This window comes from Trifolium pratense, linkage group LG5 (genome assembly GCF_020283565.1).
Source record: "Trifolium pratense cultivar HEN17-A07 linkage group LG5, ARS_RC_1.1, whole genome shotgun sequence".
NCBI classification, from domain to species: Eukaryota; Viridiplantae; Streptophyta; class Magnoliopsida; order Fabales; family Fabaceae; genus Trifolium; species Trifolium pratense.
The window spans coordinates 12754767-12781899 of record NC_060063.1 but is presented as its reverse complement, the minus strand read 5'-3'; the positions used below and the strand labels follow the sequence as shown (position 1 = coordinate 12781899).

General features: G+C 36.3%; 2 protein-coding genes across 2 annotated transcripts; both read right to left on the bottom strand.

The window, feature by feature from the left end:
• Window positions 1-606: 606 nt before the first annotated feature.
• Window positions 607-13417, bottom strand: LOC123886059 (uncharacterized protein Mb2253c-like). The gene is made up of 6 exons (XM_045935399.1): window positions 13385-13417; window positions 12764-12868; window positions 12144-12230; window positions 11912-12055; window positions 1020-1102; window positions 607-732 (listed from the first exon to the last, which is right to left on the bottom strand). Exons 1-6 carry the CDS (start codon window positions 13415-13417, stop codon window positions 657-659), a joined length of 528 nt encoding a protein of 175 aa, XP_045791355.1. The 3' UTR covers window positions 607-656.
• Window positions 13418-23709: 10292 nt separating this feature from the next.
• On the bottom strand, window positions 23710-25750 carry LOC123882886 (vicilin-like). Its single transcript, XM_045931532.1, has 5 exons — window positions 25447-25750; window positions 24682-24857; window positions 24475-24555; window positions 24135-24444; window positions 23710-24006 (listed from the first exon to the last, which is right to left on the bottom strand). Exons 1-5 carry the CDS (start codon window positions 25748-25750, stop codon window positions 23825-23827), a joined length of 1053 nt encoding a protein of 350 aa, XP_045787488.1. The 3' UTR covers window positions 23710-23824.
• Between the last annotated feature and the right edge of the window lie 1383 nt (window positions 25751-27133).

Here is a 27133-nt window from a genome sequence, read left to right as displayed (position 1 = left end):
CATCCATGTTAAATTTTACAAAATTCTAAAATCGTTTGATATGTTTTTTAGATAGATCAAGATTAACGGTATTCAATAAAAACGCTCAATAACAGCTTGAGCGCCAAAACAGAACAACAAACCACCACCCCCACTGCAGACCTGCCACGAACAAAAACACTACCTGCACCCTGAATAGAAAATACAGGAAATAGAGCACACACTACTGTCACAACAATTTCAAAAATTAACGCACAAAGCAGGTAGACATATCAAAACAACAATGAATATAAAATGTGTTAAGCACAAGCATACAACTTGCGAATTAGTATCAACTAAGAAACAATTAAAATACAATAACAATGGATTATTCACTTATGAGATTAGTACTAGTAAATCTATAAAGAGGGATGATTGATTACCTTTTGACACATAAATCCATGAACCTTACATCTTCACCAAAGTCTCTACAATGCTCTTAATTAAACAAGTAACATCGAGACGTAGGAAAAGGAAAACACCAAGTAAACACTTGTACCACCTGAAAAAAAACCAAGTACCCTCGGGACATATGAAAACACTATACTTATAAAGACCTTTGATTCTCTACTTCTGATCTTATATATTGTTCCTAAGACATACCTTAATCAAGAAATCAACTACAATGTTATTAAAAGTCAGAAAAATCTTGAAGTAGTACCTCTGAGATATTTACCCCCGACTTGCTTGAGCATCAGCTTCAGTGTTATGGCCCTTAAAACATTAAAAAACAGGCATTTGTTAAAATCATGAAACAGGGAGGTAAAATTATATGGACTAATGCCATTGATGCTAGTGATTTTCTATTCAAAGTAGTGGAACTAGTATTTTTAATTTCAAATCATACAGGTTTTGACCATTCAAGCATTTGATTCATATATGATTTTCAATAAAGATATATGCTAGTGATCTTTAGTAGTAGACAGATGTGCCAATTAAAAAACAATTTGAATAAGTATGATCATAAATGATTTTCAAATGCTAGATGAAAAAGTGAATACCCTAGGAACATGTTCGACAGTGACTGAGCCTCATTACACAGGCCACTTAAATTCTGGTTGTTCACTTTCCAGGAACCCTCAAACTGTTGCAAAACCAATAAAAAATGTGGTAAATTCGTTAGAAAAAATATGGTTATTAATAAGTAATAAGCAGAATGATCAGTAGTAATAATCTTCTTCAACTAACCATTGGGAATGATATGAATTAAATGAAGGGTCTTGTTAACATGTGTCTTAAGGGCACATGTTAAGATATATTAAAATAGAAATTTAACATTTAATGATACAAAAGTCAAAATGCACAAATTAGCATTTAATAATTTCTATTTTTGCTTTCTTAACATGTGCCTTAAGTGCACAAGTTAACATTCTCCTTAAATGAATCCTTACATTGTGTTTAATGTAGAAGAACAAAACTAATGAAATTTTTGTACATGATTTTTAATTTAACCACATATGATTTCCTCAATCCTCTAATCCATAATTTTCTCTTGTCCAATGTAGAAACCATATAATTGCTTATGTCACGAATATCGAGGCCTAACTCATCCTTACAAAACCGGCTTGTAAGGTGAGGATTGCCTCCTCTTTATAAACTCTTCTCAAGAGTCCTATCTATCTGATGTGGGACTAAATCCCACCGAGTGTTGGCCGCTAACAGCTTGTAATTTCAAATCAACATGCAATATTTTTGAAACAATTGGATTATGTGAAATTCTGGCACACTAGTATTAAGATGTTGTACTCAACGCTTCACCACTATAGTACACTTTTAATGCGTGAATCAATGATCCAACATCCAACCGCGCATACACAAGGAATAATAAACTAAACAAACTGAAAGTAAATTAACACAGTAATTTGTTAACCCAGTTCAGCATAAGCCTACTCTGGGGGATACCAATCCAGGAGTGAATCCACTATGATAGTATTAGTTTGAAGCCCTCAATAAACCTCCCGTTTATGACTTCTCACCTAATCACCACCCGTGCTATATCCTACCTAAGACACACCTAGGTATGAGAACCTCCGCTCACCTCCTCTTGACCACAGCCACTGTGATCGTACAATACTAGATTTAATATGTGAAGACACACTTCATAAAACACTCACACCACTTCCGTGCTTAAAAGCTTTGGAATGGTATACACACACTATCTCCTTACTTAGAAGCTCCAGAGATATTACAATGCACAAACACACAGTTCCTAGTCTAGTGGGAAATCAACACAAGACTTAGAACACAATAGACACAATACTAAAACCTAAACTCACGCTTTGTAAGACTCAAATCTGGTTTCAGTGAGTTGAACAATGGAGTCAACCTTCTTTAAATAACCTTCACGAGCTCAGGCTAGGTCTTCAATTAGGCTTCAATAGCTCAGCATGATTAATGGTCCCTTCAAGGAATATTCTTCAAAAATGTTTTGTTTCCTTAACTTGAAGATCTGATTAACAAGCAACACTTGATCACGAGATCCATTAATAATTATGCGTGACAACGCTCCTTATCACAAACGAACATTTATTGTGGATTCCATATTTAGAACTTAGGCGCGAGATCTCACCATACACAGGCCCGGCCTACTGGATGTGGTATCCAATGTTGAAGCATTGTACCGAACATCTTGCTTATACTGGATGATGGAAGCATGTAGTTCCACATCAGGAAAGATCACATGTTTTAGCAAAATGAGGCCAACTATACAACGCCAACAATCTCCCCCTTTGGCAATTTTTGGCTAAAACATCCTAGGATTATTTCAACCGCTCTAAAGGGATACACAAGCTACCTTTTCTTCAACTCAACGTAGGCACACAGTCATGAAGTAAAGTAGAACAATTTAACATGCTTGTTTTAATAATCCCTCATATAAAAATAGCATATTTAATATGTATCAATTTAGACCTTCAGAGGCATGCAACAGCGGAAGGATAAGCACAAGAGCCTCACAGGAATTTGCCAATAGAGAGTATAAGATTCTCATAAAAGAAACACTGGGGAAAAATAAATTCCCTCAAAGCTGAGAAAAATAAATTCTCAGGAACAGATGATGCTTCAACATGCAGTAGCACATTGTGTGCTAAACAGGAAATATTGCTCCCCCTCAAAGGTAGAATCGAGTACCAGGATCATGTTACTCCCCCTTAATTCATGCATAGGGTTATTCAGATGATCCAGCATCTGGTGGCACATCAAAGCCTCAGCAACCTATTATGGCATACAATAACTACTCCCCCTTTTTAGCCACAAAATAGACAAAATGGGAACTGCATAAAAAAATATCCAAACGCAGTGCAGATAGTAGCAGAACATAAAGTGCAGACAAAATATTACACACCATGCACACTAGGTGCTAAATTCAGGGCTCAGCCCACAGACATGCAAAACACAAAAATCCAAATAGAGAAACATCAGATTTAAACAGAAGCACTTGGGGAGGAATCACTTTCTTCTCCTTCAGCATCTGAGTCAGCTTCTTCACCACTAGAACCATCATCACCTGCATCAGCTGCTTGAGCTGCAGCCTCTTCAACCCTGAGAGCATGTATCATTCTTTCAAACTGCAGCTTCTTTTCATCTAGCTCTTTACAGTTTGCTTCCAGCATAGCAATCATCTCCTTCCTTGTCATAGGAGTGTCAGCAGCAGCATTTGATGGTCCAACAATATCTGGCGCATGCTGTTTACTATACAGCTTCTGATGAATGGCCAGAGGAGTTGCCCTTTTCTTAGCAGACTCATCCTCATGCCTTATATTCGGATGTTGGGACAAGATGATGTCACAGATCAAAGTTGGAAATGCAATGGGTTGCTTGGTGACAGAGGTCTTAGCATGCTGCACAACTTGATTGAAAATATATAGACCAGCATTAAACTTAGTACCAGTACCAATCATATAAATGAGCTTACCCAGATTTGTTGCAATATCAGATGCATGTGTTGTAGGAACCCAGTTGACAGATGCAATACGATTCAAGATGGCATACTTTTGGGTTAGCTTGACAGCAGGTACCTTTGCCTTCTTGGGCCAGGTTTTCACCTTTTCAGCTGTGATAGTTTTGCAGACCACATTGTCAGATACATCTATGTCAGGGTGAGGATCATCAACATTACCCAGCACCTTGTTGATCACACTTGGAGAAAATGTCACACATTTTCCTCGAACATATACCTTCTGAAATTCTTTGTCCAATGGATTGTCACAACCTATAGGGATGTTGACAACAAACTCCCTAACCAGCTTTTCATAGCAGGAGCCTAAGCCCCACACAGTTTTGATCAATCCAGCATCATTGATCAAACTCACAATCTCTTCACATTCCAGAATATCTTTGCCTAGTTCCCTTTCCAGAGCCAATCTTCTTTTGCAAATGATTCCCCATCGTTGAGCATAAGATGGAAGATGAAATGAAACATTGTCACAAGGAAAGTCTTCAATGTCAGGAGCAACAGACTGAGGCATGGCCTTCTTAGCAGACATAGCCTTCTTAGCAGGAGGCTTGATGCTTGAGTCATCCTTTTCAGCTTCAAATTCAGAGTCACTTGATGGTGCACTCTTCCTTTTCAGCACACCCTTATTCTTTTCAGGAGGAGGTATAGGCTTGCTCCATCCTTTCTTAGGACCATACTTGACAGGTTTCAGAGTAGTGTCCTTTGTTTTCTTGATGACAACAGGGGTAGTGGTAGCAGCAGGTGCAGGTGTAGTGGTTCTGCTTCTCAGTCTTCTCCCAATACCTTTTTGAGTGGGTGGAGGTTGCAGATCTTCTTCAGAGGGGACTTCATCAACATCCACTATGTCCTGTTCTTCATTGGTGGTTTTCTCAGAGTCCTCACCAGCTTCGTTCTCTGGCTCAGAATCAGCCACATCTTCAGGGGTACTTTCTTTGTTTACTTCCTCTTCAGTGGAAGCTTCAGTATTAGATCCACTGCCAAACGACCCAGTGGCAGTGTTAGCATGTGGGCTAGATCCTCCTTTGGATGCTTCAACATCCTTCTCAGCATCAGTTGGTATAGAGGATGGTTCAACACCGGTTCGAGCATCGGTTACAACAGCCTTTTCTTGAGATTTTTCAGTAACATTAGTTATGACATTCGTGGGAACTGTCATATTCTCAGGAACACTAGGATTATTGCTCACACCAACATTCTCAGCAATATTTTGGGTTTTTCCTAGGGTTTCAACAGTACTAGGGTTTTCCTCTACATAATTTCTTGATTCACCTTTTCTGACACAGATTTAACAGACGATTCAACATTCGCATTTTTGCCGGAGGCAACATCATGCGATTCCACATTCGCAGTTTCAGAAGGATCCTTATTCAAGTATAGATCAGACATGCTCAAACCCCTTTTTATGGGAGATTGGGGTTTCTTCTTCTTAGACCTAACAGAATCAGACTTAATAGAGATTGAGGGAGACGATTCACTTACTTTCTTAGTGGATTTTGCAGATTTCTTCTTCTTAGAAGTAGTTGCAGGAATACTTGATAAAGGCATCGCATCTACCACAACAGTTGTTCCTTCCTTCTTAGACTTTGATCTTGTTTTCACAGTGTCAGCAATTTTGTTTTTGATCTGAGCGGAACCGGAAGATTGAGACATTTTCTCAAAGAATTTGTTGAAGTTTTTGAAGTTTTTGATGATTTGAGATGATGGTTTGTGTTTGCAGATCGCAGCAAGGAGTTCAGAGGAAGTTGAAGGTTTTGGAAAAGAATAATGATGATATGAGAGTTGATAGCGTGTAATAGAGAAGTTATGGAAAGTTATTTTTGTCTTCCCTTGATTTACGTGCGCCAATAGACAAAATTTGGAGAAAAAAACGGTTGCGCGCACATAATGCCTTAACTGCTATAATTCCTCATATAGGCAAATTCCTAATTTGCCCCTAAGCCTTTCAAACTGATTTGCATCTAAAGCTTTGGTAAAAATATCAGCTACCTGTTCTTCAGTTGCAACATGCTCCAACTTCACAATATTTTCTTCCACCAAATCCCTGATGAAGTGATGGCGAATGTCAATATGCTTTGTTCTACTGTGCTGAATAGGATTTTTTGAAATATTTATGGCGCTTAAATTGTCACAGTACAATGTTAGAGCATCCTGTTCAACATTGTATTCCTTAAGCATCTGCTTCATCCACAATAATTGAGAGCAACTACTCCCAGCTGCAATGTACTCAGCTTCTGCAGTGGATAGAGAAACACAGTTTTGTTTCTTGCTAAACCATGAGATAAGATTTTCTCCTAGATAAAAACATCCACCAGAGGTGCTTTTTCTGTCATCTGCACATCCAGCCCAATCTGCATCACAATATCCCATCAACCTAGCATTGTTGGTGTGAGAATACATTATTCCATAATCAGAGGTTGCATTGACATACTTCAAGATTCTTTTTACTTGTGTAAGATGGCTCATCTTTGGCTCAGCTTGGTACCTAGCACATACACCAACAGCAAAGGTGATGTCAGGCCTGCTTGCTGTGAGGTACAGTAGGCTCCCTATCATGCTTCTATACAGGCTTTGGTCTACATCTACACCTTTCTCATCCTTGGTTAATTTTAGATGTGTGGCAGCAGGTGTTCTTTTGTGTGCAGCATTTTCCATGCCAAATTTCTTTATGATATTTTTAGCATACTTGCTTTGAGACACAAATATTGTGTCTTCCATCTGTTTCACCTGTAATCCAAGAAAATAGGTTAATTCTCCTACCAAGCTCATCTCAAATTCAGACTGCATCTGTCTCACAAAGTGTTGGACCATCGGTTCCGCCATCCCTCCAAAGACTATGTCATCAACATATATCTGTGCTATCAACAAGTTTCCATTCATTTCTTTGACAAATAAGGTCTTGTCATTTCCACCTTTCTTGTATCCTTGGTTAATCAGGAATTCAGTTAACCTTTCATACCAAGCCCTTGGTGCTTGTTTCAAGCCATACAAAGCCTTTTTCAGTTTGTAGACATGATCCGGATGATTTGGATCTATGAAACCTTTGGGCTGTTCAACAAATACTTCTTCATGAAGATACCCATTTAGAAAGGCGCTCTTGACATCCATTTGGTAGAGTTTGAGTTTGAGGATGCAAGCTACACCAAGAAGCAGCCTTATGGATTCTAGTCTTGCCACGGGAGCAAAGGTCTCATCAAAGTCAATTCCCTCCACCTGAGTGTAGCCTTGAGCTACCAGTCTTGCCTTATTCCTTGTTACTGTACCCTTCTCATCAGACTTATTCTTGTATATCCATTTAGTGCCTATGACATTTACTCCATGTGGTCTTGGAACAAGGTCCCAGACTTCATTTCTCTTGAATTGATTCAATTCCTCTTGCATTGCTTCAATCCAGAACTCATCAGTAAGAGCCTCTTTTATGTTTTTAGGCTCAAATTTTGATACAAAACAAGTGTTTGAGATAGCATCAATCTTTCTTCTGGTAGCAATGCCCTGGTCTGGATCACCTATGATTAGATCTTTAGGGTGATTCTTCTGTGTCCTAATAGATGGTGCTTTTGCTGGGGCAGGTGCAGAGTCTTGATCAGATTCATCACCTTTTAATTCAGACTTTTCACTTTGTGTCATCTCATCAGAGTTGTCAGGAGATGGTTCAACATCAGTTTCCACATCCGATGGTTGAGTGGATGGTGCATCATCAATCACAACATTGATCGTTTCCATAATGACTTTGGTTTTTGTGTTATAGACCCTGTAGGCTCTGCTATTCAAGGAATATCCCAGAAATATACCTTCTTCACTTTTAGGATCAAGTTTTCGTCTTGGTTCTCTGTCAGCAAGAATGTAGCATTTACTCCCAAAAATGTGAAAGTGTTTCACTGTTGGCTTTCTTCCCTTCCATAATTCATACAAGGTTGCAGATGTTCCCTTTTTGAGTGTTACACGGTTGTGTATGTAGCAGGCTGTACTCATAGCCTCTGCCCAGAACTGATATGGAAGACCCTTGGCATGAAGCATTACCCTAGCAGACTCTTGAATGGTTCTATTCTTTCTCTCTACTACACCATTTTGTTGTGGTGTTATGGGAGCAGAGAATTCATGTTGGATACCTTCTGCTGCACAGAAATCATAGAATTTGCTATTCTCAAATTCCTTTCCATGATCACTTCTGACCCTTATGATGACAGACCCCTTTTCTCTTTGAAGTTGTACACATAAGTTTCTAAATGTTTCAAAACTATCTGATTTTTCTCTAAGAAAGTCTATCCATGTAAATCTAGAGAAATCATCCACCATAACAAAAGCATACCTTTTTCCTCCAAGACTTTCAGTCTGCATAGGTCCCATCAAATCCATGTGTAACAATTCAAGTGTTCTGGTAGTAGATTGATGTTGAAGCCTTGGGTGCGCCACCTTGGTTTGTTTGCCTATCTGACATTCTCCACATATTGTTCCTTCGTCTATCTTTAGCTTGGGTAATCCTCTGATTGCTTCTTCAGCTATGGCCTTTTTCATTCCTCTCAGGTGTAGATGACCCAACTTTTGATGCCAGAGTTTGACTTCCTCATTTTTGCTTATGAGGCAGGTAGACATATAATTTCCTTCTTCAGACACCCACAAGTAACAATTGTCTTTGGACCTTACTCCCTTCATTATCAGTTTTCCTTCTTCATCTGTAACAAGACATTCAGATTGTGTGAAGTTCACCTTCATGCCTTGGTCACATAGTTGACTGATGCTAATCAAATTTGCTGTAAGTCCTTTTACTAACAGAACATTGTCTAAGTTTGGTAACCCATTATCAATTAGGTTTCCAATTCCTTTTATTTCTCCCTTAGCTCCATCTCCAAATGTTACAAAGCTTGTGGCATAGGACCTTAGGTTGGCTAGATACCCTTCCACTCCAGTCATGTGTCTAGAGCATCCACTGTCAAAATACCAATCTTGTCTAGATGATGCCCGCAGTGATGTATGAGCTATCAAGCTTACACCATCTTCCTTCTTCTTCCATTCTTTCTTGACATTCACGTTCTCAGATTTGGGTTCAAGTGGCCATGAATTCTGTGGATAGCCGTACAGTTTGTAGCAATAAGGTCTAATGTGCCCTTTCCTACCACAATAATGACACCTCCAATTCCTTCTTTTAGTCCTAGATCTTGACCTGTTGTATTGATGGTGAGGCGGGTGTTGAGGCATCGAGTTAGTCTGGACATGCTGCTTGGGTTTTAACCATGTGTCAGTTCCCTGATGTGTGGGAGGATGAGGAGGTAGTAACCCACCACTAACAGGAAAAGTTTTATCAATGGGGGTAGTGATTGTAGCTTTGTTGTAACCCATTTCTTGATCCACTATCTCGTAATCAAAGCCAATAGGTTTCTTACCAGCACTTTGTTTTAGCAGCATGGCTTGAAACTTTTCTTCTCCTGATGCAAAAACTCTAACTTGTTTTCTAGCATGCTCCAAGTCTTCATTCAGCTTTTCAATCTCTTTGTTGAGAGTCTTAATTATATCCAGACATTCATTCTTCTCAGCCTGAAGTTGACAATTTGTCTCCTTTTGTTTTTCCAAGGCTTTGCAGAATTCATTGCTCCTGATGAATAAGTCCTTATAGTTAGCCAGAAGTTCTTCATATGATGTTTCATCGCATGATTCAGCATCAGATTCATAGACACCTGTCAATGCATTGACAAGTTTAGCAGATTCACCTTCATCTTCTTCTGAATCATCCTCATCTGACCAAGTAACAGCAAGACTCTTCTTCTTCTTCAGAAAAGTAGGGCATTCAGATTTGATATGACCAAATCCTTCGCACTCATGACACTGAACTCCTCTAGATGAAGTACTTTTGTCATCACTTCTGGTCCTCCTTTGACTAGATACAGGTTTGTTGAAGTCAGATTTGGTGCTTGGACCATTGAACTTATTGTTGAAGTCAGATTTGGTGCTTGGACCATTGAATTTATTTCTTTTATCCATCCTCTTCATGATACGGTTGAACTGTCTTCCAAGTAACACCATGGCTTCAGATAAACTTTCATCACTCTCCATATCTATCTCATCATCTTCTGCAGTATTAGAAGTAAAAGCCAAACTTTTGGTTTTCTTCTCTTTTCTTTGGTTTATGCTCATCTCATAGGTTTGAAGTGAGCCTATTAGTTCATCCACTTGAATGTTGGCCAGATCCTGAGATTCTTCTATTGCTATTACTTTCATGTCAAACCTCTTAGGTAGAGATCTGAGGATTTTGCTCACCAGTTTTTCATCTGATATGGGTTCTCCCAAGGCATCAAATGAATTTGCAAATTCTAAAATATTCATGTGAAAGTCATGAATAGTCTCTTCTTCCTTCATACTCAGATTTTCAAAATTTGTGCGAAGCATCTGAAGTTTGGACAGCTTTACCTTGTTGGTTCCTTCATGTGCTTTCCTGAGTATTTCCCACGCCTGTTTGGCTACAGTGCATCGTTTAACAAGTCTGAACATGTTGATGTCCACCCCATTGAATATGGCATTCAAGGCTTTTGAATTTCCCAGAGCTAGGTCATCCTCGTCTTTGGAATAGTCTTTATTAGGCTTGATTTCACCTGTTACCTTTCCATCCTTATCAATGACCATAGGGGGTTCCCATCCATTTTCTACAGCTTTCCATGTTCTGCTATCAATGGATTTAAGAAATACCATCATCTTAGCTTTCCAGTAGTCATAGTTCTCAGGCCCAGTTAGCAGTGGTGGTTTAGAAACCGTTCCTCCTTCCTTGTCCATCTCACCAGAAATTTCTGTCCCTGAAGCTCACCCTGAGTTTCGAGCAGGGTGCCTGCTCTGATGCCAATTGAAATTCTGGCACACTAGTATTAAGATGTTGTACTCAACGCTTCACCACTATAGTACACTTTTAATGCGTGAATCAATGATCCAACATCCAACCGCGCATACACAAGGAATAATAAACTAAACAAACTGAAAGTAAATTAACACAGTAATTTGTTAACCCAGTTCAGCATAAGCCTACTCTAGGGGATACCAATCCAGGAGTGAATCCACTATGATAGTATTAGTTTGAAGCCCTCAATAAACCTCCCGTTTATGACTTCTCACCTAATCACCACCCGTGCTATATCCTACCTAAGACACACCTAGGTATGAGAACCTCCGCTCACCTCCTCTTGACCACAGCCACTGTGATCGTACAATACTAGATTTAATATGTGAAGACACACTTCATAAAACACTCACACCACTTCCGTGCTTAAAAGCTTTGGAATGGTATACACACACTATCTCCTTGCTTAGAAGCTCCAGAGATATTACAATGCACAAACACACAGTTCCTAGTCTAGTGGGAAATCAACACAAGACTTAGAACACAATAGACACAATACTAAAACCTAAACTCACGCTTTGTAAGACTCAAATCTGGTTTCAGTGAGTTGAACAATGGAGTCAACCTTCTTTAAATAACCTTCACGAGCTCAGGCTAGGTCTTCAATTAGGCTTCAATAGCTCAGCATGATTAATGGTCCCTTCAAGGAATATTCTTCAAAAATGTTTTGTTTCCTTAACTTGAAGATCTGATTAACAAGCAACACTTGATCACGAGATCCATTAATAATTATGCGTGACAACGCTCCTTATCACAAACGAACATTTATTGTGGATTCCATATTTAGAACTTAGGCGCGAGATCTCACCATACACAGGCCCGGCCTACTGGATGTGGTATCCAATGTTGAAGCATTGTACCGAACATCTTGCTTATACTGGATGATGGAAGCATGTAGTTCCACATCAGGAAAGATCACATGTTTTAGCAAAATGAGGCCAACTATACAACGCCAACATTATGTTTTTCTTTTTATCATCATTCATTTCATTCAGATGCAAGTTAAGTAGTGAAATATAGACCAAGATTGGTCAATGCATACTCTCTCTAAGGGAACTAACCTGGTTGCAAACAAGCTGAGAGTCACCTCGAACACAAACACGATCATATCCTTGGTTGGCTACTTCTTTCAATCCCAAATTTAAACCTTGATATTCAATAGAATTATTTGTTTGAGTGCCCAGTCCTTGACTAAAGCGCTGAACCTGTAAAGAGACCCAAGGGTTACTAGATTTGATATATAGCATATAGCTTTATAGTACAAATATGAATATTGATGCATAGAGTAGACACCTGGTTCCCAAAAGGCAGCACAGCTCCTGCTCCAGACCTTCCAGGATTTCCACTATATGCTCCATCGAATTCAAGGATACAAGAACGCTGCAAGATTTAGTTGATGCTATGTTATCTCATAGATAAAATAGAGTCACGACTTAGGATATAAAACCCAGGAGTTGAACATGCATGTCAACACCTTCTACTAGATTTCAATTTTGCAGAACTTATATTTCCAAAACTATACATTACCACAACGTTTGAAGTGTACAAAATATCATAACATAGACAAGCAAATTAACATCTAAAGTTAAAATATTAAAACTAAGCTTAAATTTAAAATTCACAAGTTTAACTAATTACAATCATCTAAGTCTAAATGCAAATAATCTAAGTCTAAATGCAAGTAAATAGATTAATTGTATAACATGTTTGAATGATAGTTTTCTATTTGCCAGTTTCTATTATCATGGAGCTTCAATGTAAATTTCAATAAGAGATTAAGTCTATAAAAACATACAACACAAATATCAATAAGAGATAAGGAATATGAGTGAAAATGCTTCTTTATAAAATCATTAGAAACTGGATGGAGCTCTTGTGAGCTTCCAAGGTATTGAGATGGGAGAACACTTTACCCCACGCCTCGAACACGTCCTGGATGTTCTTTTCGAAAAACTGTTTACCCCACGCCTCGACCGGAAAAGCGGCGGATGGCAAGGAAGTGCTAAATCCCTGATCGACTATAAAGAGGGAAACGTGATTCAGATTTATGTTTTCATAAATGAGTGTTCTGACTGAGCGAAAGCAATTATAGAGATCATAGCGCGCGTGCAATCTTAAAAGCAAACAGGGGCGGTTTGAACTGCGGTGAATGTTGAAAGCGGCGACGGATATTAGCCAACTGCAGCTAGTTGGCCGCCACTATATTCCTTTTTTCTTGTAGTGTTACTTGGATTAATAATTGAACTTCTCGGATACAGTCTGAAATCCAACACTAGTGACAGAACTTGAACTTCACTCATTCAGAGTCTTCACCTAGTTCAGAGTCAGAGTCTCGCTTCGTTCAGCGTCCTTTATGTGAGGTCTTCCAGCATCTTCAGATACAACTTTTAAATATGAATTTTTTTAGTTTTTTTGCACATAAAAGTTCATTAATAATCCATCTTATGTTAAAAAATTCTAAATTTTTATCGGAGATGTTCTTATAATATTATAAACATGAATACAAAAAATCATTCAAAAATGTGAAAGTATACACGATTTGACTGAAAAGTAGAGACTAAAAACATTGACGGAAAAAACTTTAGGGACTAATAAAATATAAAGGTGATGCTTAACTCTCGTTCTCACATCCGCTAATAAAATATTCTTTGAAAAGCAATATAATTTAATTAACTTTAATCCCAACTCTCGTTGCGAATTAGAGTTAATGTTCAGTTTTTACTATCTAGTAGAAATCTCACGCTCTCGCTCTATTGATTTTTACTTTAATTAATTCTCACTCTCGTGACGAATTATAGTCAACGTTTAATTAAAAACTGCTTAAGAAAATAAAACAGTCGTCAGTTTTCAATAATTATATTTGATTTAAAAACACTAATCTCAGCTCTCGCAAATCTTGACTAGCGCTATAGTTAGATAAAATAAATGCTCTGCTCTCACGCGCTCACTTACCTATATAAGTACCTTTGAAAATCAATATAAAACTCATCAATCCTAAATAGCTCTCGCGGACTTTAGAACTAACGGTCAGTTTTAACTATCCGGCCCTAAACCTCAACTTTCGTCAATGTTGGTCTATTGCCTTTAAAACAATCCTCACTCTCGTGACAAATTGTTTGAAAACGTATTTATTTAAAACTGGTGGTTGAAAACTATTAAGCACGAATTAACTACCGAACCCCTATTAGCTATTAACTACACATCCTAGCAATGCTAAATTTAGCTAGACATAACTATAACTAAAGACATAAAAATAAAATAAGCAAATAAATAAAAGACATAATAAAAATAAAAACAAAAATTAAAAGCATAAAATAAAAGCAATAAAATAAAGACAAGAAATAAATATGACAATAAAATAAAAACCTGAAATAAAAAGGCCGAAAGTACGGACGCCGGAAAATAAAATAAAACTAATCTCTCAACTTTAGAGAAGAAAACTTTGTGTTACTAAGCCTAGTTCTCAATTCTCCAAGTAGTGTTCTCTTTACAAGTGAAGAAAGCTAGTCTATTTATTCTAAAATACAATTCGGGGAGGGGAAATCTGTCCAATGTGGGACTTTGTGTGGTGTGGCGAGAGCTACACGATTTGATCAAAAGGGAATGGCCAGGATCACAAGCTGGCGGTTGCCATTTGCTCCCTGCTGGCGAGCGGCAGGCCTGTTTCATGGGCTGGCGTGTTTGTTTTGTGTGGGCTGCACATGTGTGGCCCAATTGGCTGCACATGTGTGACCCTTTTTGTCCATTTTTGCTCTTTTTTAGTCTGTTTTCGCTTCTTTCTTCAACTCGAATGATATTTATCTGATAAAATAAAATACCAGGAATTTATAACGATTTATTATATAAAGTTACAAAATAAAAATAAAAATAACTGAATTATTATATTAATTTAACTAAATAAATAATGCATTTTCCGGTATTTCAACAGTCATGTCAATAATCACCAAAAAAAATATTGACTCTAAAAGATTCTTCGGGTTGTTGGTGGTTTGATTGGCTACATTTTGCAAAAGCCAACCAGCCAGATGCTGGACTGAGATGTTGTAGCATTATAGTACATCATACTGAAGCTCTGTTTTCGTGCAGAATTTTTATTTCAAATCTGAGTCAAGATTTGCTTCAATTATATACTCAAGCACGTGCGCCTGGGCAAAACGAGCCTTGCTCAGCAAGTTTTATTAAAGTCGGCTGAAGGAATGTTATTTAAAACAAAAATATAATTATATTATATTTTTGCGTTTTTTTTTTGTTTGGTACAACATGAATTATATTTCTGAAAATAATTTAGGGTTTGCCACAATTCCTACAGCTGTATTTGTCTGAAGACCTAGCTTGCCCATCAAGACAATTGAAGACTATAAATATGTGAAGCCTCAAGCTATTCAACTCATGTATTCTAAACCGTGTTCTTTACAAAGTGTGAGTTTTTAGGGTTTAGAGTTTGTGTCTTTTGTCAGCCTTTCTTGTGTCACTTTGATGCAAGTTTAGGACTGTGTTTGTGTTGTTTATTGTAAGCTGCTCCTAAGCTTTGAAGCACGGAGTTAGTGTGTGTGATTCACTCATAAGCTTTTAAGCAAGAGTGTGGTCTAGTTTCTAGGAGAGTGTCTCCATCTTGATTATTATTATTGACAGCAACATGGTACGTGTTGTTAGAGGGAATTTGGGACGGGGTCTCATTATCTAAGAGGTTCTTAGGTAGGATTGCACGGGTAGTGTCTAGGTGATAAGTCAAGTACCGGGTGTTGGTCGAGGGCTTTGAACTAGAGCTATTATAGTGGATTCATTCCTGGATTGGTATCCCCCAGAGTAGGTGACGTTGCACTGAACTGGGTTAACAATTACCTGTCTTATTTATTATTCTGCAAGTTATTTATTTATTTATTGTGTTCTGCGACTGTCTTGCTGCAACGTGTGCTATAGCATCTTGTGCAGCATTGTGTTCACTGCGTGCCAGATTTCAATTGGCATCAGAGCAGGCACCCTTTCTGGTTATAGGGTGAGCTCCAGGGAGAATGTCTGGCAACATTGAAAAAGAAGGAGGGCTTGTAAGCAGACCACCGCTTCTAGTTGGTGTCTCCAACTATGATTATTGGAAATCACGCATGATTGCTTTCCTAAAATCTATGGATAGCAAAACTTGGAAGGCTGTTCTGAAAGGATGGGACCCCCCTGTGGTCATGGACAAGGATGGAAAGCCAACACTTGAACTAAAAGCTGAGGAGGACTGGTCTAAAGAAGAGGATGAGCTTGCTTTGGGAAACTCAAAAGCATTATATGCATTATACAATGGGGTAGACAAACACATCTTCAAACTGATCAAAAAATGTGTCTCAGCAAAGGAAGCTTGGAAGATTCTTGAAACTGTTCATGAAGGTACTCCTCAGGTAAAAATGTCTAAATTACAGATTCTTACTACTCAGTTTGAAAATTTACGTATGAAGGAGGAGGAAACAATTCAAGATTTTCATATGACTATTCTAGACTATGATAATCAATTTGATGCTTTGGGAGAGAAAATTCCCGAAGAAAAGTTAGTAAGAAAAATGCTTAGATCACTTCCAAAGAAATTTGATATGAAAGTCACAGCTATGGAAGAAGCCAAAAACATATCTCAGATGAAGCTGGATGAACTGGTTAGATCACTCCAAACTTATGAAAGTGTTGCAAATGGAAGAAGTGAAAAGAAAAATAAGAGCATTGCCTTCTCATCTAAAAATAATGAAGAAGAACTGGAGGATGAAGAAGAATCTAATGAGAGTATTTCTGAGGCCATGGTGTTATTGGGAAAACAATTCAACAAAGTTCTGAAACGAATGGATAAGAGACCCAGGTCAAATTTCAAAAACAATGCTCCAGGCACTATGTGCAGCAATGAAAATCAAGGAAAACCAAAAAGTGAGGAAAAATCAAGCTTAAACAGAAACATTCGATGTCATGAATGTGAAGGATATGGTCACATCAGACCTGAGTGTCCAACATATCAGAAGAAAACAAAGAAAGGGCTAACTGTCAGTTGGTCTGAGGATGATGACTCAGAAGATGATACAGCATCTGTAACTGCTAAACATATCTCAGTCTTAACAGGTATTGTTACATCTGATACAGAATCTGATGATGGAGAGGTAACCTATGAAGAGCTTGCTGCATCCTACAAGGAACTTTGTCTTAAGAGTGAAGAAATCTGCAGGGTTATTGAGAAACAAAAGGTAACCATCAATGAGTTAAAAGCAGAAAAATCTGAGAATATCTCAAAGATGGAGGAACTTCAAAAGAAGGTAAATTATCTATCCTCTGATCTTGAAATCTGCAGGGTTATTGAGAAACAAAAGGTAACCATCAATGAGTTAAAAGTAGAAAAATTTGAGAATATCTCAAAGATGGAGGAACTTCAAAAGAAGGTAAATTATCTATCCTCTGATCTTGAAGAAGCTAAGGAAGTCAATGAAAAATTAAATGCTGACATTTGGCGGCTGAGAAAATTCTCTGACATGTTGTATAAAGATGATGAGCATCTTGACAAACTTCATAAGGCTGATGGTCAACTGGAGGAAATCTTAGAGAAAAATGTTCGAAAGCCTAGGAATATTGGGCTTAGCTATGAGAATGTCAACAAATTCAAAAAATATAGTCCTGACCTCATGTACATGGATCCTAGAGAAACTCAAAAGCAAAGGATGCCTTATCAAAAGCCGCAGCATCATCAGCAGCATTCCATGTCAAGAAATAGAAGAAAACACCATGCTTGGAGATGTCATTACTGTGGTAGAAAAGGGCACATAACGCCTTACTGCTACAAACTATATGGGTACCCTAACAGACGTCCTCAGCATAAACATGTTTCCACAACTGCCTCTACTCAACAAGAATGGAAACCTAAAGGTGAAAATGAGAAGAAAAGTGATACAACTCAACCTGAAGAAGAGACTACTGCTCTGATTGCTCACACATCACTTAGAGCTTCATCAAGGGAAGACTGGTACTTCGATAGTGGCTGTTCAAGACACATGACCGGAATAAGTAAATTTCTTGTTGGTATAAAGTCTTATTCAACCAGCTTTGTAACCTTTGGTGATGGTGCAAAAGGAGAAATTGTTGGGATAGGGGAGCTCAGAAGTAATAGCTTGCCTAAACTAAACAATGTGCTGTTAGTTAGAGGATTGACTGCAAATTTGATAAGTATTAGTCAACTATGCGACCAAGGAATGAAAGTAAACTTCACCAAGTCTGAATGTTTGGTTACAAATAACGAAGGTGAGATTTTGATGAAAGGTGTCAGATCAAAAGACAACTGCTATCTATGGGTTCCCCAAGAAGAAGCAAATATGTCAACATGCTTAATCACTAAAGAAGATGAAGTAAAACTATGGCACCAAAAGCTTGGTCATCTTAATCTAAGAAGCATGAAGAAAGCAATATCTAAAGAAGCCATCAGAGGACTGCCAAATCTCAAAATTGAAGAAGGTAGCATATGTGGAGACTGTCAGATTGGGAAACAAACCAAGATGCCACATCCAAAGCTGCAGCATCTTACCACCACCAGAGTTCTTGAACTTCTACACATGGACTTGATGGGTCCTATGCAAACTGAAAGCTTGGGAGGTAAAAGGTACGCATATGTTGTTGTTGATGACTTTTCTAGATACACCTGGATAAATTTTATTAGAAAGAAATCAGAAACCTTTGATGTGTTCAAAGATCTATGTATTCAACTTCAAAGGGAGAAAAACAATGTTGTATTAAGGATCAGAAGTGATCATGTATTGTGAAGATGTCTATAGTCTTTCCTACACTAATGTGTGACATTATTCTAGCTCAACATCCTGACATTTGTACTAAGGCTGGTGTACCTAGTAAGAGAGGTTGTGATTTGTCTTTTGATTTTAGACTGTTTGAGGGTACACATGCTGCAGACTGTGCTGCATCATCTGTCAACCAGTCAAACTGATGTTTTGCCTAGGAAGCAAATGACTGTTGACCTCAAGGTGTTTTTTCAATGTCAATCCTGGTGTTCTAAATGATATTGCAGGTGGTGATACTGAGGTAGAGGAGGAGGACTCTGACGCAAGTCCTTCTATGTGACCTGCTTATGCTTTATTTGCATGTCCTTTTGGATTTTAATTTGTTGGGCTACGCCATGATGCTCTCTGGATTGTAACATGCATAATCCATGTCTTTGGGTCCGATACTCCAGGTTTTCCTTGCCATGATGGTTTGTATATGCACTTTATGAGTTCCTATGCTCTGATTCTCTCTGCACTCTATGTTCTCTATGATCTGATAACTCTGTGGAAATATGTATTTTGCTCCTATTATGTGATACTGACTTTATTTGTCAGAATTTATGGCTAAAAAGGGGGAGTAATATGTTGTGCATGATGTGATCCATAATGCTATAGCATCTAGTATAGCATGTCTGTTCTATGTGATATGCAAGTTTTGAGGGGGAGTGAAGTTTATCTAGTATAGCATGTCTGTTCTATGTGATATGCAAGTTTTGAGGGGGAGTGAAGTTTATGTATATATTGAGGGGGAGTAGGTAGAATTTATTTTTCTACTACTTATGATATCCATGCTTATATAGGAATTTATTTTTCCTATTCTCTGTGGCGTTGCTTAAATTTTAAGGAGTTTATTTCTCCGATCTTGAATCCACTATGTGAGAGTTTATTTCTCTCTGTCTGTACTTTGAGGCTAAGATGTGTTATGTTCCGCTGTTGCATGCCTCTGATGCTTACGTGCTAGCTATCTATTCATCTGATGAATTTCTTTACTCTCTTTCCTAGTTGTGTGCGTATGTTGACTCGAAGGAAAGTTTAAATAGCTTAGCATCGTTCTACTTTCTTTCCTAGTTGTGTGCTTATGTTGACACGAAGGAAAGTTTAGACTGTATCTCTCTATGCACTGGCCTAAGGTTGTTTTAGCCAAAATTTGCCAAAGGGGGAGATTGTTGGTGGTTTGATTGGCTACATTTTGCAAAAGCCAACCAGCCAGATGCTGGACTGAGATGTTGTAGCATTATAGTACATCATACTGAAGCTCTGTTTTCGTGCAGAATTTTTATTTCAAATCTGAGTCAAGATTTGCTTCAATTATATACTCAAGCACGTGCGCCTGGGCAAAACGAGCCTTGCTCAGCAAGTTTTATTAAAGTCGGCTGAAGGAATGTTATTTAATACAAAAATATAATTATATTATATTTTTGCGTTTTTTTTTTGTTTGGTACAACATGAATTATATTTCTGAAAATAATTTAGGGTTTGCCACAATTCCTACAGCTGTATTTGTCTGAAGACCTAGCTTGCCCATCAAGACAATTGAAGACTATAAATATGTGAAGCCTCAAGCTATTCAACTCATGTATTCTAAACCGTGTTCTTTACAAAGTGTGAGTTTTTAGGGTTTAGAGTTTGTGTCTTTTGTCAGCCTTTCTTGTGTCACTTTGATGCAAGTTTAGGACTGTGTTTGTGTTGTTTATTGTAAGCTGCTCCTAAGCTTTGAAGCACGGAGTTAGTGTGTGTGATTCACTCATAAGCTTTTAAGCAAGAGTGTGGTCTAGTTTCTAGGAGAGTGTCTCCATCTTGATTATTATTATTGACAGCAACATGGTACGTGTTGTTAGAGGGAATTTGGGACGGGGTCTCATTATCTAAGAGGTTCTTAGGTAGGATTGCACGGGTAGTGTCTAGGTGATAAGTCAAGTACCGGGTGTTGGTCGAGGGCTTTGAACTAGAGCTATTATAGTGGATTCATTCCTGGATTGGTATCCCCCAGAGTAGGTGACGTTGCACTGAACTGGGTTAACAATTACCTGTCTTATTTATTATTCTGCAAGTTATTTATTTATTTATTTATTGTGTTCTGCGACTGTCTTGCTGCAACGTGTGCTATAGCATCTTGTGCAGCATTGTGTTCACTGCGTGCCAGATTTCACGGGTGATTGTATTCCTCATCATTATCATTTTCGTCACATTGAGTTTCCCTAATGCTACAATGTTTTGTTGGAAGTGTCAACTCTATACATATATATAAAATGCAAGACTTTTGACAATATTCATGCTAGATGGAAACTCTCTCAAAGTAAAACATTATACCCTCCACTTTTTTTCATTATTATTATAACTCCAACGCACGTTTAATTTAGATTGCAACTTCTTAGTATATATCATTGTAAATATAAATAATTATTCCTAACGATGTATTATTTTAAATATAAATCTAAAATATATTTAAATTTAAAATCTTCAAAATCTATTTAGGCATATTATTTTTAACCGTTAAATAATTTGGTATTTAGGATAGGTTTGGAGTAGCTTATTTTTTATATTATACAAAACAACTTATGCAAATAAATAAGTTTTTATTATGTTAATTTATAAGTTCCAACTAACATAAATTCTATTTTTATAAGCTATCTTTTCATAAACTTCCTTGACAAATTTATAATAATACATAAAAAATTTATTTATTTATATAAGTTGTTTTGCATAAACTCAAAAATAAGTATTTCAAACGGGCACTTATTTATTTTATTTATTTTAGCATATATAATATTAATATACTCCTAAAAAACTATTTTGGGCCTAATTTACAGGGTCTAGGGCCTATTTTAGCTAAATCCAAAATAAATTACACCAAATGTTTTCCTTTTTCTGTTTTCAAAATAAAAATGTTTCCTTTTTTTTACGGAAATGTTTTCCTATTTTATTTCTACAAAACTTACCCCTCAATATTATACTTTATACTATTTAAATATAATTTATTGATATATATATATATATATATATATATATATATATATATATATATATATATATATATATATATATATATATATATATATATATATATATATATATAGGGGTTTTCTAACTTAGACCCTAGTTAGGTCTAAGTTAGCAAGGTGCACCTTTTGAGTTGGACAAAAATACCCATTTTTTTTTTTTTTGAAACAATAGAGCAACTGGGGCATGTATGTAATTTGCATCATAAAAATACCTTTTTTTTTTTTTTGAAACAATAGAACAACTATTACATTTTTTAAATTTCTTCTAAATTTCGACCTCATTTTACGTGCGAATCGAACGCCGATTTAAAAAACTAATACCGGAAACCTTTGTAAAATTGAAAAACGATCAAAATCCATATAAGGAACGTCGAGTTTCGTTGAGTATTGAGGGAGATCGAACCGGGTCAAAAACCGGGTCGCACGACCCGTTTCTGCATAAAACGGGTGGGAGGGAACGATGAACAGTGCGCGTCGCCCACGCCCACTCTCACCGGCGGCGCGTGGGGGCGCGTGCGACCTTAGGGAGGCTCTATTTTTTTTTCTATTTTTTCATAATAAAATAGTAGATAATATTCTGAAAATTTTGGTATATTGTATGAAATTTTTGGAGACACGAAACTATTTTTAGTTAATTAAATGAGTAAAAAGGTAATTAAAAATATTATAATTCCATAAAAAATTTCCAAAATTTTATGTAAAGTACTATGAATTATTTAGAACCCTCTTGTGTACCTCACTCTCCCTAGTTCAAGTCATGAAATTATTTTCACAAATTCCGCTGATTATTTAAAACCATTTAACAAATAATAATAATAATTTCATAGATTTGTACTCTGAAACCAATTGTTTTTTTATTTGTTTCTAATAAAATATTAGATAATATTCTGGAACTTTTGGTATATTTTATGAAATTTTTTGAGACCTGAAACTATTTTTCGTTAATTAAATGAGATAAAACGGTAATTAAAAACTATTGTTTGCTTCTGAAACCATTTAGCTGGAAGAATGGTTTCAGAGAGTTATACTGTGAAACCATTCTAGCAGTAAAATGGTTTCAGAAGCAAACAATTAAAAATCAACTCCCCTGAAACCATTCTATCAGTGAAATGGTTTCAAAGTACAACGCTCAGAAACCATTGTACCAGCTAAATGGTTTCAGAATGGTTTCAGAAGCAAACAATTAAGAAATTACTCACTGAAACCATTCTACCAGTAAAATGGTTTCAGAGAGTTATACTGTGAAACCATTCAGAGAGTTGACACGTGTCCTGCTTTTTTAAAATGAAATTTTCTCTCTCCAGGCGCAGATCTAGTGTGGTGCACGCGCTGGCTTATCATGGAGATGGATGATCTGGACTGTCTGATTGATCCGACAGCCATGATGAGATCATCTCTTGGCCGTCTGATGGAAATCAACGGTCTGTAACGGTGGTCCTGCGGTAGGCGCGCGACACTGGATCAGCGCCAATATGTTTTTTTTTTTTTTTTTTAAAAAAAGAAAGGGTATTTTTGTCCAACTCAAAAGGTGCACCTTGCTAATTTAGACCCAACTGGGTCTAAATTAGCAGCCCCCATATATATATATATATATATATATATTCTCTTAATTCTCTTAATTCACAAAAAAAAAATAAAAAAAACTTGAATTTTATTTGGTCAGAAATTAAATTGGGACGTTTAGGAGGGTCAACATAGTTGGAATGCCTACTATTTTCATTATTTTCGTAAAAAAAAAAAAAAAAGTCTCCAATATTATTTATAATGGAAGTAAATTTATAATCACAATAACTAAAATATAAGCTTATTGTTTGTTTCTTGAGAAGTCGCTTGGTTGACAATTTGTTCTGCAATTTAGAGATACTCAGTTCAAGACCCGACACCGAGAAAAAAATATAAGCTTATTAATTAAGTCAAAAAATTAGTTTAACGACATGCATCAACATTTAAGTTAGTCGTACTTTTTTAGTATAAAACGAAATCGTTTATATTCATACTCGAAGAGTTTCAAATAAAACAGTGAGGAGATTCAAAAACTTATTCTCAATTGATTTATTTATTCATGGTAGAAAAGTAGAACTCTAGTTATTGCTACAAGAAAAGCCGTTTTATTTTTTTTGCTCACTATGAGCTAGTAGTATAGCTCTTTATAGCATACATTCATATTATTTGATCACTCATTAAAAACTCCCTAAATTGAAGATACATGACCCCTTTTCCTGTGGCTTTCTTCCTCTCTTTGTTGAGGTTGGGCATTTGCAAAGTAAGATTGCTTTTGATTCTTTAATAGTCTATCAACTTGTTGAGCAGATCCAGGGAATGCAAGCTCTTTCACTGGTCTATGTATCTGGCTTATCACATTGTCCTCCTCACCTTTAAATTTTCAATCACAACCAAAAAACTTAATTAGCTTTATCTCATTCAATAAAGTAAAAGAAAATATTGTAATCAATGTTAAAATATCATGAAAAATATAAATAATATTATTGAATATAGTATACCTGCGAGGAAGTTTCTCTGATTGTTCTCAGCATTGATACCAAATCCAACTAAATAGAGATTTGAAGAAGCACTCACAGCAACTGGATGACCTGATGGAATCACAAAGACATCACCTGGAGACAATCTAGCTCTGTACCTTTGCACTTGTCTGCTTCTGTCTTGTCCTTCTTCTTCCTCTTCCTCATCTTCTTCTCTTTGCTCCTGTTGATTCTCATTTCTTTGGCCCACAAGTTCAAATTCTCCTTTTCCTTCAACAGCTGCTACAATAAGTGTGGCCCTTGAATTGTAGTGTGGCAACAAAAGAGATCCCTAGAATTAAATGGTGTGTTGTATGCTTACATTGAAGGAGGCCTCTAGAATGTTCTTGCTGAACCCAGATAAGAAGGATTGTTTGTTTTCACTTCCGGAAAGTAAGAAAGACTGTTAAAAAGATCAAGAACAATGGTAAGAGAAGAAAAAAATTACACTTCAAATTTTTATAATATGGTAAAATGTGGGGTTGCAAACCAAGAGTGATGTAAGAAGTAAAATTAATTCCTATATTACCTGAAATTGACCGGGTTTGTTTACTGGGATGACGAGATCTAATACTCTAAGATCTTGCTTGTCGTCTTGGTTTGCCAAATAAGCAATGGTGCCAGAAGGAAGTTTAATGGTATCACCGCGCTCAAGGTTAAAGGATTTTCTATCATTGGAGTTCAACACTGTTAGAATGGCTCTCCCTGCAAATTCCAATTAACATTAAATTTTAATTTCAAGGTATGAAATGTTTGTTCTTCGCAAAATTTCTTTATCTATATAAAATCTTACATCGTATTCAATAGAGTATGATATTTAAACGGCTTAATGGCATTTTTAGTCCTCCTATTTTATCAAACTCACAAAAATAGTCTCTTTATATTAAAATCGAACTTTTTGATCCTCTATTTTCATATTTGTTGCAATATATATTGATCTCACCCTATATTTTTAGGACTAAAAATTGTGATTTTTGGCATTATAAAAGGTAATTTATTGTCTGCGACATTGAATCTAAAGATAAAATATTACATTTGAGCCTAAAATTCATTTTTATTGCCATTAAAAGTTGTAATTTTCAAGGCAAAAAAGAAGAAGAAAAAAATGTGTTAGAATCAAAATTGCAACAAATATGAAGATACGGATCAAAAAGTTCGATTTTAAAATAGAATGACTATTTTCGTAAGTTTGATAGATTAGCGGGACAAAAATGCAATTAAGTCTATTTAAACCTTACATAATAATTTTACTACATAATATAAAATAAACTACTTGCGATAAATATTTCATTACCACTTAGAACTGCAAGGATAAAGTCAGCATCATTATGTTGTGGAAGAAAAAGTGTGTGAGGCTTAGAATTATATTCCAAAAGACGATAGTTTTGAAGATTCTCAAATATCTCGGAACGTTTGTCGAACCTTTGAAGGAGACGGATGTGACCATTTTCATTTTCGAAAAGAGTTTGAAAACGGTTATACTTAAACAAAAAAGGGTTAGGGTTTTCTTGATCATGTCTAGAAGAGACAGAAACTGAGGAAGCTAGGGAAATAATTCCCAACAGCATCAAAAGTTGAAATGGAGCTTTGATTGCCATGTTGATTTTGAATTAATGTCACTTATAGCTTGGATAATGAGATGATGGAGTACACTGAGATATCCAAAGGTATTTATAGCCATAGAAATTAAAGATATATATTGTGATATATGAACATTTGGCCATGGTGTTGCATGCATGTTGACGAGTGTTGAATTGAACAAAATTGAGGTGGCAAAATGAAAAGAACAGTGTGGTACTGAATTTGGGTTGTGGACTTTTGTTTGAATTTGATGAATTTGGACATTCTTTTGGTTAAGGGGATGCTTTATATATATATTTGTCTTCATCACTGACCAATTGTTAGACTTGGATTTTCGATCATGCATATATTAATTAAGGATGCAGACCGTATTAAAGAAAAAAAATTAAGGATGTGATGGATTATGGAACTGCTGCCTGCATAAAATAGAGATATTAAAAATACATTAAGAAATAAAAATTCATAATATTCATATAATTTACGGTTTAAACTGTAACTCAATTGATCACGGTATAATACCTACTTATACATATTTGTTTGTTGTTTTATTATAAAATTTTAACGATTATTAACCAATAAATCTAAAAAACATACTCCGGAGAAAATACCAACTCAAATGAAATGGATTCAAAACGATATTATTGTATAGATCCGTCCTAAAATATAAGAAACAATTAGTAAAAAAAAAGTATATATATTTAATTATTTTTACTTATATTTTAGAAATAAGGGGTGTCGTTTATATTTCCAACATTTTTTGTGCATAATATATATTTGAATTGAATTATTCTTAGATGGTCATGTGACCAAATATAATAGAGAGAGAGAGAGAGAGAGAGTTACACAAAGACGAAAAGAGAGGGAGTAAACGGAGCAGAGGACAATTTGATTGACGTTTTACAATTTTTTAGTGTATTTGCCTATTTTCAAATTTCAGGGAACATATTTGACGAATTTTGAAATTTGAGGAGAGTATTTAACATTTCACTCATTTTATTTTTGTTTGAATTCTATATATTAATTATTTAGCTGCAATCCCAGTCTTTTTTTTTTTCTGGTAAAGATTCATTATTAGGTAAGTCTTCATTCTACAGTTCAATTTAGTCTCATAAAAAATAAATACTAGAATTGATAAGTGATAATAAAGTGTTGTGAATTCTTTAATATCACACCAAAAATCTTGATGTGTGGAGCAAATCGAATAAGCAATCAAAACGTGGAAATAGCAATAATAATCACGAACAAAAGATAAGCGATAAAACTGTAAAGAACACGAAGCAATTGTTTACCCAGTTCAGTCAAAACCAACCTACTCTGGGGGAGAGAGACTCTCGATAGAAAAGCTTGATTACAACGAGATCTCAATACAAAAGAGTTGCAAGAATTAGACTTCAACCCTA